Raw genomic sequence first — 11,247 nt, 5'->3', positions numbered from 1 at the left:
ACAGCAAGGAACGTCGATACGGCCATATAAGTCCAGACGCGAAACGGCAAAAAATGCACTAAAATGGGGTAAAATCCACTTCGTAGCAGCATTTATTGATTAAATACAAATACTGGAGCTTTTCAGACATTACAACCGAGCCATGGGGGGTGATTTCCCCAGGAAAAGACTGTGATGGATGTCAATGGCTAAACGGCAAAAATTGCACTAAAATGGAGTAAAATCCACTTCCTAGGAGCATTTAGTGATAAAATACCAACACTGAGGCTTTCCAGATATCATAACTTGGCCCACTTATCATAACTTATTTAGGGATAAAATCCTTTTTAACTGTACACAATATCGATCCTGCTTTATATATATATAAAACCATATGTGTGCCCCCTGTTGTTAAAATGTTTCATGTCAATTTTTCTTCAGTCTTGGCATATTACAAACAACACATACAAAACAAAGCTCATTTATCAAAACTGCAGCAGGCATGCTGTTCCTTGTCTTCAAACTGTTCAATCACAGTTTCAATAATGTTTCAGCCGATGTTATGAATTCTAATTACTGCTTTTTTGGTGCTCCTGTGCACAAATGGATCCACGTCTGAAATTGAAAAGACCCAAGAAGAATATCAGAATAGGTTTAATAGATATTGCTGTACTTAGATCACTTGCTCTATTTCTAAATTTCTTTTACTTGGCATATTTTACATTAGAACCACTGGCAAAAGTATACAATCTAGTATTGGAGGATTTAATTGGACGCCTTTTTGTCATAATACAAGTACAATAAATAGGTAGTCATAAAAAGATTTATAAACAATAAGAAGAAAGGTTTGAAAAAAGTGACTGAAGTGGTTAGCAACACGTGAGGTAGCTATGGTGTTTTAGTGCAAGTGTCAAAGTTCGTTCATCCATTCATTTTCTGAACCGCTTTATCTTCATAAGGCTCGCGGGGTGCTGGAGCCTATCTCAATTCACTTTGGGCACGAGGCGGAGGACAGCCTGAATTGATGACGAGCCATTCGAAGAACACGAGGTGACAAAAAACCCTTCAGGCTCACACTGATACATAGGGGCAATTTAGAGTGTCCACCCAGCCTGGCCGAAGCTGGGATGTGTTATTTTGTCATTTTTGATGCTCTCCGCCCCTTCTACGGACCGGGACTTGTCGATGTTGGACAGGGGAGATAGGGAGCAGCTGATGATCTTTGGAACTGTGTTGATCACCCTCTGCAGTCTTTTCCTGTGGGATTCTGTACACCCTGAGTGCCACACTGCTACAGTGTAGGTTAGCACTCTCTCAATGGCTGACCTGTAGAAGGTAGTGAGAAGGCTGGTGTTGAATTGCTCCTTCCTGAGTACTCTCAGCAAATGGAGCCTGTGTTGCTCCTTCTTGGTGAGTGCTGAGGTGATTGCTGCCCATCAGAGGTCAGCAGATATATGGATCCCCAAGAATTTGAAAATCTCCACTCGCTCCACACTCGCCATTGATATACAGGGGGCAGAAGCGGCTTTCTTCTCTTGAAGTCCAGAATGAGTTCCTTCCTTTTGGGAATGTTCATTGCTAAATTCTCAGTACACGGACTTGTGGCTAGCCGGTGTTTAGTGTGCTGGCGGATGAGAGGTGTCAAACCAGCTTCAGTTGCTTAGGTCTTTGACCAGAAAGTCCTCAATCCAGGAGTATGTGGGAGGTATGAGCCCCAGGTTGGCCAACTCGGGGATAGGAATGTCCGGTTTCATTGAGTTGAAGGCTGAGCTGTATTTGATGAAGAGCATTCTGACCTGGGTCCCTGTTTTCTCAAGCTGGCTCAGTGCAGGACAGTGTTTATTACATCTTTAGTGGATCTACTCACCGGTCCAAACTGATGTGGGTCGTGGCTATGGGGAAGGCAGGCTTTAATCTGTTTCAGTCCCAGATTTTCAAAGCACTGTGTGATAATTAGTGTGAATGCCACTGGGCAGAAGTTGTCCAAAATGTTTGTGGGTACTGGGGTGATGGTGGAGGATTTTAGGCTGGATGGGATGGTGGCTTGTTCTCGTGACAAGTGGAAAATGTCAGTGAAGACTGGTGCTAGTTGGTCAGCACATGCCTTGAGTACGTTCCCCGAGGTACTGGGATGTTTGGTCGCACGGACGTTTGGTCACCCGGACTTTTGGTCGCCCGGACGTTTGGTCGCTGGACGTTTGGCTGCCCGGACGTGTGGTCTCCAGACGTTTAGTCCCTGTTGATCCCCGTTTTTTTGATCGCTAGTCAGATGGTGACAGAGTAAGTACTGTTGAAAACAGTTCTCAAAAAGAGTTTAATATCTAAATATCTATTGTCGATTCATGACAGAGAGAGGTTAATATCTAAATATCTACTGTTGACATTGTATCTAAGTACTGTTTGACATCTAAGTACTGTTGAAACCAGCTCTCAAAATTATATTCACAAGAGTTTAATATCTAAATATCTACTGTTGATTCATGAGATTGAGGTAACCCGGATATAGATCTTGTGTGGCAATGCTCTTATTGATATTTTGATATTAGATATTTATATATTAAACTCTCTCATGAATGGTTTCAACACTAGATATTTAGATATCAAACTCATGAATCAAAATTTACTGCTTCTATACAAACACCATCTGTGAGTTTCCGTTGTCTTTTTTTAATAAGTACATTTTACTTATTGCCTTTTGTTTTAATGTCAAAGTTCCGGGCTAAAAGTATATTTATAAGTAATTAAGTATACTTGATACTTAGATTTATACTAGACTTTTATTTCTTTGATAAAAATGACCATCTAAAGTAGTAGTAGTTGTAGATATTTAGATATTAAACTCTTGTGAATATAATTTTGAGAGCTGGTTTCAACAGTACTTAAATATTAACCTCTCTATCTCATGAATCAACAGTAGATATTTAGATATTAAACTTTGTCATGAATCAACAGGAAATATTTAGATATTAAACTCTCTGTCATGAATCAACAGTAGATATTTAGATATTAAACTCTTGTGAATATAAGTTGAAGAGCTGGTTTCAACAGTACTTAGATATGAATCAACAGTAGATATTTAGATATTAAACTCTCTCTCTCATGAATCAACAGTAGATATTTAGTTTTTAACCTCTATCATGAATCAACAGTAGATATTTAGATATTAAACACTTGTGAATATAATTTTCAGAGCTGGTTTTAACAGTACTTAGATATTAAACAGTACTTAGATATTAAACAGTACTTAGATATTAAACAGTACTTGGATATTAAACAGTACTTAGACATTAAACAGTACTTAGATATTAACCTCTCTCTGTCATGAATCAACAGTAGATATTTAGATATTAAACTCTTGCTCAGAGCTGTTTTCAAGAGTATTTACTCTCTGTCACCATTTGACTGGCGACCAAAAGACCGGGGACCAAACGTCCGTGACCAAACGTCCGGGCAACGAAACGTCCGGGCAACGAAACGTCCGGGCAACCAAACGTCCGGGTGACCAAATGTCCAGTGACCAAATGTCCAGTGACCAAATGTCCAGTGACCAAATGTCCAGTGACCAAATGTCCGGCGACCAAACGTCCAGCCAGGGTTCCCTGATGCTCCACCCGGTGCTATGGCCGTCCTGGAGTTGACAGCAAAGAGCACACGTCTTACGTCCACTACCTCCACAGTGAGTGGGGTGGTTTCAAAGGTTGGTATGAGCTGTATTGGAGGTTGAGGTTGTGTGACTGAGTGGTGCGTTTGGGACACAAAGCAGGCAATAAAGTTGTTTAACTTCTCTGCCAGTCCCACACCTGAGTCAGCAGAATTTGTAGCACGGCCCTTGTAGTTGGTGAGGGACTGTATGCTCTGCCTGATCATTCGGGGGTTGTTATTATGTCCAGGCCTCAAGGCTGTCATTAATGTCCAGATTTAGAGGTCTATCTAGTGTCAAAGAAGTGTGCCACAATGAACAATTGTCCTTAAACATGCAATTACACCACTGCTTGCTCTTACCCATGAGTCTGGCACTCCAGGTTACCTGCACATGGACAGTAGTCGCGAGGACCCTCATGGTCCCAGGCGAGCATGTCCATTAAAAGATTTGGCTGGCTTAGGCAGGCCTCCCCCTTTCCTGGTTTGGGGTTGCAGACAGGAAATAAAAGCTCTGGAAAGAATAGGACCAACAATAGATGGTTAAGGTACCAAGTATATAACCACATATTTCAAAACATTCAAGAGTGTATGAACTTAGTAGTTTATCCGCCGAGAATACAAACACACACATTATTTATCTATGTATTTACTTACCCTACTGACTAATTTACTTACTGACCTCTTTATTTATTTATGTATTTGTTTGTTTCATTATTAGTTTATTCATTTTATCTACTTGTTTGCTAAATCTGCTTATTTATTTATTTTGTATATGTTCATGTATTCATGTGCCTATTTGTTTTTGTTTGTTTATTCAGCTATTTATCTGTTTTTTTCTTCTATTTATTTAGTCACGTATTCATTCATTCAGTCATTTATTTATTTAAGCGACATGGCATTCATCATCTACAGGTTTTTAGGACGATATCAATGTGTCTCATGTTATTTTAAATCTAGCTTTTTTATTTTTGCTTGGCATTGCAGCCAGGTTCTGCAGTGTTCCAGAGTCACCATTTTGTGAGAAATACCTTCAAACAAGAACTGGTGACAAAGCAGGCCAGCTTTGAGTTAGACAGACAAGCCAAGTGCCACATTAGAATCTTTTAAATTGCCATTTTATGGGTGACTTGACTGTTCTGACCGCAAATTCAAGCCGATCTAACTCAATTCTGATTTAAAACCACTTTAGAAAGTGACAAAAGTGATTGGACTAGTAACTAGTACTTCACTTATTGGACCATTGTGAAAGAATCGTACTCAAGTCAGTCAAAAGCAAAAAGATTCGATTTGGGTGGCTTCAAGCTAAAGGTCTGAATGTAACCTCATTTGCCCACAGGTATAAATGTCAGTGTGAATTCTTTGTCCTTTGGCCGGTAAAGCTCCAGCACACTCGTGACTTTAAACAAATTATGTATGCCAGAAGGTATATGGCTCTAAAGGGTTGAATCTGTAATCGGTTTCTAAGATATTTTATAGCAAGGAGGTTACCTCGTTGGAAGGCACAGCAGAGGTCCAGTTTGCAGTCCTTCTGATTCTGACAGATTGTTCCTTCTGTTCCCTCAGTGGCATTCACTGTACACTGGCCCCAAACACACATCTGACTTGAGCAACACTCTTCATTCTTTGTGCAGGGCTAAGTATAAGTAAAGAAATTTAGAGATGAAAACCGTAATGGGAAGATTTTACACGATTAAACTCAAACCACAACTGCCACTTCAATCCAGTTCACTCCCAGCTCTCAAATCCTGATAAGAAGAAACGCTCCAATCCAATGTTGCAGGTTTTATCCCATAATACTGTGTACTGTATACGTACACCTACACTCACACCGGGTGGGTTTCCTCCGGATACTCCAGTTTCCTCCCACATTCCAAAAACTTGCATGGTAGGCTGATTAGACACTCTAAATTGCCACTAGGTATGAGTGTGAGTGTGAATACTTGTCCATCTCTTCATGCCCTGTGATCAACTGGCCACCGATTCTGGGCATCCCCCGCCCCATCCCCCGAAGTCAGGGGTAAAATCCACTTCCTAACAACATTTAGTGATTAAATACAAACACTGGTGCTTTTCAGATATCAGAACTTGGCCCACAATTGAAATATTATTTAGGAATATAGCCATATTTTACTCACCAAAAATCATTTTTAACTGTACACAATATCCATCCTCCTTTCTTTCTTCCTTCTTTTCTATCGCCATCGATGCTAATGATGAATGTTGAGCCTGTCCTGTCATATTTCTGGCATAGTCCATCTTGAAAATGGCTTTAAGTCAACACAACAATATATTTGCTTGTGCAGCTCGCTCCAAATACAGCTTGGTAGCTCTCATAGTTAGCACACTGAAAGTGGCGGACACATCCTTTTCCTGGCTGTAACAGGCTTGCTAGCTTTGGAGTTGGCCGCCCTTTCCTAATGATGTCCATTTTTTTCTGGAAAAGTCTGTCTGGAAAATTGCTTTGCGAGCAAATCTGCAACCAAATCCATTAGTTTTTCTGTGTCTGCCATTGTGGGTGAAGTTTGCTGGCTCACTTTGGTTTTGGTCCGCCTACTAGCCAATCATAGTTGGTGAAAGCGATGACGTATCTCTCTGCCTGCAATATGGCCTTGGTGTCACCAAATCGAATTCTGATTGGTTAAAGCAACAGTCTTATCAACGCTTGTTCAATGCAGCAGAGCCCGCAGAACTGATTGTAAAGGCATTGAGGCAGATTTCTGACCTTGGCAACAAATAATGGCTGAAATGCGATTGGTTAAATGCTTCAATATGAAAACACACATCTGGAAGCAGTGCAACCAGGGGGAAAGCAATGAAAGGAAGCTAACAGACAATTTGGAATTATTTAATAAATATTGAAGGACAAAATATAATCTGTGATCCAGATATTTCTTAGGCCAGCAGAGAAGGCCTTGAAGGCCCTGGCGGCTTGCCACTGATATATTGTATATGCTGGACTAAGAAATATATGAATCATATATTATATTTTGTCCATCAATACTTATAATTCCAAATTGTCTGTTAGCTTCCTTTCATTGCTTTTATATTATATTTAGAGTGTTGGAACCCTTTCGGGATCAAACCCTCAACCCCAGAACTGTGAGAAAAAAGCCACGGAGTGAAGAAGGATCACAGTAGACACATTAGTGTGCGTTTTTGTGTCCGTGTGTGTGTGTGTGTGTGTGCACACGTGTAAAAAAAGAAAGAGTTCTCACCATATCACCTGGTATGCAGGGGAGGCACTTGGAGCTGTCAGTGCCATACAGACAATAGTTCAGTTCTCTGCAGTCCTCGTCCACGATGCACTCCTGTGGTGTGAGATAAATGTATAATCATTGAAGCCCAAAAAAAAAATTGTAAGTGTGCATCTTTCTCTACTAGTTTGACTTTGTCCATGCAGCTTTTTGGTACATATTGTAAATCTAATATTTGTTGCGCTCCATCCTCTAATTTTTGCCTTTGTCAATGTCCAGAAGATGAGATTGTGAACTCGGATTCCATCATTATTACGATAGATTTTTTTTTTCTGTGATTATAAAAGTTTCTGACACACTTATTGGGGCTGCCTTCTGACAACACTATGTGAAACTGTACTGTAATTCACCACAGTCTGATCTGTCGCATCTGATGTTATTACAAACAATGAAAGACGTAATGTTGACTTTGTCATCTAACACTGTGCAGCACTATTACCAAAATGTCAATTTACAGTAAATAATATTTGGTTTTCTGGTGGCACCAGTACATGAACATCTCAGGTTTTTTTTGTTTCCCTTTATTTTCACAGTATTAAAACGTGATTTACTATTGGCATTGTGTTTGAATTTTTAATAATTTTGACTAACGACAGTCTGCTGTTACTGAACTCTCCTGAAAACAAGATGTCAAGCCCAACAATATCAGGACTCAGCCATGTGATTAATTCGATTAGTGATTTGAGGGAATTTTTTCCCAAGAAATATATATATATATTAGGCACCTCTTTCATCACCTCATTTACTCTGGGTTCAGCCGACTGATAAAAAAAATAAAAAAATTAATCAAGTACCAATTCAGTTTTGCAGGCTGGTTTTGGTTATGGTCAGTGTATAGAGGAAGTAACTTAATGAATAATTTCCCTGCTTACGGTTAGAGCTCTCACCCACCATATACAAAACTCAAACTACACGATTATCTTAGCTTAGCCTCTTAATATTGTTTTGATTGCTTTGTTTACCAAGTTTTCTACATTAGCCTATCTTGTGTGTAGCTTGGACTGTTATGTTAATAATAAAACAGATTGTAGCCCCACATATATCTATACAGTATTCATTTTGTTTAAGAAAGATCCTCCCATGCACTGTTCCTACTCTCCTACTTTTCTTTCCGTTTTTTTTCTCTCCAAAGCATGACGTCTTAACATTGTAAAAACTCCCTGGAAACTATAAGTAAGGTCCAGACAACCCTGTAATTACCCTAATATGATCCAGAAAATACTGCCGCTGTTAGTGACATACCCAGATGCCCTTACTGTATCCGTCTAGTCTAGCAAATATTTCCCAAGGGGAAAACTTACATTAAAATTCCATTGGAAAGTGAGAAAATGTTAAGGCTTTGTACCATCGTCACATTCGATCTACAGAATGAGATCAAGACCCTTATACAAATGGTCGTTGTAAAAGAATATCACACAAACAATTGGCTCAACTTTTTGCATTGCATCAATTTCTAATTATTAAAAAACTATCATAACAGCAGTAAAACTGATTAATCGCTAAAGCTCAAGGCTCACACTTTTTTGGCTTTTCTGCTGAAAAGTCTGCATGTGTGTCATCTACATTAAGATACACCGACCGTACAGTCCAGAAGAGTGTGCAGTTAAATTTCCACCTGAGGGATTTCAATCTGTTTGATAACAAACAGACAATCCTTGCCTCAAACATACTTGGTGCTTGTTGACAAATAATGAAAAATGAGATATAGACTGTGGGTGCAGCATTGTGTAACTATGTGCACTGTAAAAATAAGTTCCTACAATATGACAGTCTGATCACAGTGCAAATTAGAATTCTTTCGAATTGTATTTTCAAATAAAATAGTCGTTATCAAAATGAAAATGTCAGTATTTGCTCAAACGGTTCCTTGGCACGAATCAGTGACATTAGGAACCAGTTACGGGATTCTTTAAGACTTAGTCAGGAAAAACACCCTTTATTACTTTAGAAAGAGGACAGAGTGGTGAAAAACTCACATGATAGACACTGTTCCACTCGCCTGAGATCTCCACACGGCTAAGGGATGATTTTTCCTCCCTGGTTGTGCTATTATTTTTCTTTAATTGGAAAAAAAACTTAATGAACTGAAAATGGGTGTGCAGTAATTCTAAAAAAAATATAGCACCTTCCTGGCTGCCATACATATGTATTTGAGCAGTATACCTTGTCAATTTGAATGGTTATCCCGTGACGTTGATTTTCCAGTGACCTTGCACGCTCCGTTGATATCTAAGTGGGAAAATACACTTAAAAATACACACACACACATTGCTCTCATTCTATGATGGAGTATGTCTTCGAATGATATTTCACCCAACAAAACCAAATAAAAAATAGTTTCCAGTAAGTAATTATGACTTGCAGTAGATTATTAACAACGTGTAGGACTCTCAAGCTTGTCCTTTTCTGTTTTCTTTACACAGAATCACAAAGTGTACTGGTGCTCCCATGAGATTTTACCTGGTCGACCGCATCATCCAGTATATGTTGGGTGTCTTCCATCAACTCCTCCACTTCACGGAACATGTCGTTCAAACTGTAGAACTTCGGGTCCCGGTCCTCCGGAATGATCATTGCGTGGCTCGACAAAATTCCGAAAGCCGCCCACAACAAACATAGACGGAATGTAACAGAGACTAAACTACGGCTGGACATTTTCGCGACTCTTGCTCCTCTGTGGCTGCGCAGAGAATGGATGACGCAAACAGCATCAGTGCACACAGCTGGATCAGTTTTATTTGGAAACTCTGAGGAGGGGGCGGCCCGGTGACTCGGGTGGTTAGCGCGTCAGCCTCACAGCTCTGAAATCCAGGTCATTTCCATCTGTGTGAAGTTTGCATTTTCTCCCCGGGCCTGCGTGGGTTTCCTTTGGGTACTGCGGTTTCCTCCCATATTCCAAAACCATGCATGGTAGACTGATTGGACACTCAAAATTGCCACTAGGTATGGGTGTGAGTGTTTATGGTTGTCCATCTCCTTGTGCCCTGCGATCAGCTGGCCACCGAATCAGGGTGTCCCCTGCTTCTGTCTCGGAGTCAGCTGGGATAGGCCCCAGCACCCCCGCGACCTTAATAAGAACCTTAAAGCAGTTCAGAAAATGAGATAAGATGAGAACTCTGAGGGAATTCATAATAATCACATGGAAAAAAGCGGGTTGTGATGATTGTTTCACAGTACATTCATGTTAAAAAAATAAGATAAATGAAAAATACAGGCAGAGAGGCCCGGCTTCGCAAATCCCACCTGCTAGGGCGACAAAGCGTTTCCACTTTCGAGGCAGCCGCGGCGGGAGTTTCTCATAGTGCTTCTACTTTAAATAAACAAATACATTTTGTCTAAAAGTGTTGCATGTATGGTCTGAAAAAAATGGGCTCAAAGTTGCACCTTTTGACCTCAAAACTACGACTTCCAGTTTGAAAAATACATTTTTTGAAAAACTGGGGCCCAAATCAAAAACTGACCACGGTAAAATCCTAGAGCCATACATTTGCAATTTTTTGGGTTCAAAATCGCATTCAAATCAGAAGTAAGGTGTTGTCTTCATTTTGCCCGATGTTAAGGGACACACTAACGTGCACATACCTAACCCTATCCCTAACCATAACACATTTCTCTGAAATATTATTATGTATAGATAAGACAAAAACAATTCACAGCAGCATTGGGGAACCTCCGATATCCAGCAGATAGCGCTGCTCATTCGTCACCGAAATGGTCAGTGATGTCACATGCGACTTAAAATTTCTTATACCATCCACATTTGGTGATTTTCACAAGGCACTGCTTATGTTTGCACAGTCGATAGTGCGTTTCTCAAAGCACTGTCTGCAGCAAAACCTGGTGGATCACATTCAAAAGTTCCATGTCTTCTGTCAACTGAGCACCACCGTTTGTTCATTTACGACCACCCTCCCAATCGGATTGAAAGTCTAGCCCAGTCAACGGCAATTATTTACTGCATTTTCTCGCATATAAGCAGTATTTGTAACCAAAAAAATAATGACTGAATCAATGGCAGGTTTATATGCGCAAAAGTGTATAGTGTTGCGATACTCTTTTTCACCAGTAGATTTCAGCAAATTATCATTTTGTTGGTTATTTTCCTTTTGCAGTAAGAAAACAACCACTAGATGAATTACTAACTTCCTTATGGCATTGATCCTAATAATGTGTTTTTGATTCTTATAGTATTCTTATAGTAGAGACTGACAAATCAGACCCAGTCTCATTACCCCCGGCCACAATGAGGCTGGTAATTCGGTCTGTGAACACCAGGAAGGCTGCGGGCCCGGACGGAGTACCTGGGAAGGTGCTAAAAGCCCGTGCTGACCACCTGGCTGGAGTTTTCACAAAAATGTTCAATTGCTACCTG

The 11,247-nt window shown here is 40.1% G+C and overlaps 1 protein-coding gene across 3 annotated transcripts; it reads right to left on the bottom strand.

Moving 5' to 3' along the window:
- Positions 1-74: 74 nt before the first annotated feature.
- On the bottom strand, positions 75-10,761 carry dkk3b (dickkopf WNT signaling pathway inhibitor 3b). Of its 3 annotated transcripts, XM_077710211.1 has the most exons (8): positions 9,336-10,760; positions 9,039-9,104; positions 8,852-8,932; positions 6,912-6,929; positions 6,837-6,875; positions 5,110-5,254; positions 3,982-4,132; positions 75-594 (listed from the first exon to the last, which is right to left on the bottom strand). In XM_077710211.1, the coding sequence occupies exons 1-8, from the start codon at positions 9,528-9,530 to the stop codon at positions 549-551; spliced, it is 741 nt and encodes a 246-aa protein (XP_077566337.1). In that variant the 5' UTR covers positions 9,531-10,760; the 3' UTR covers positions 75-548. The 3 variants fall into 3 exon arrangements, with proteins under 3 accessions (XP_077566337.1, XP_077566336.1, XP_077566338.1); XM_077710210.1 differs by having other exon boundaries at positions 6,837-6,929; positions 9,336-10,759; XM_077710212.1 differs by lacking the exon at positions 8,852-8,932 and having other exon boundaries at positions 6,837-6,929; positions 9,336-10,761.
- Positions 10,762-11,247: the final 486 nt, after the last annotated feature.

This window comes from Stigmatopora nigra, chromosome 2, assembly GCF_051989575.1.
Source record: "Stigmatopora nigra isolate UIUO_SnigA chromosome 2, RoL_Snig_1.1, whole genome shotgun sequence".
Classification (NCBI taxonomy): Eukaryota; Metazoa; Chordata; class Actinopteri; order Syngnathiformes; family Syngnathidae; genus Stigmatopora; species Stigmatopora nigra.
This window is presented reverse-complemented; position numbering and strand designations above follow the sequence as displayed.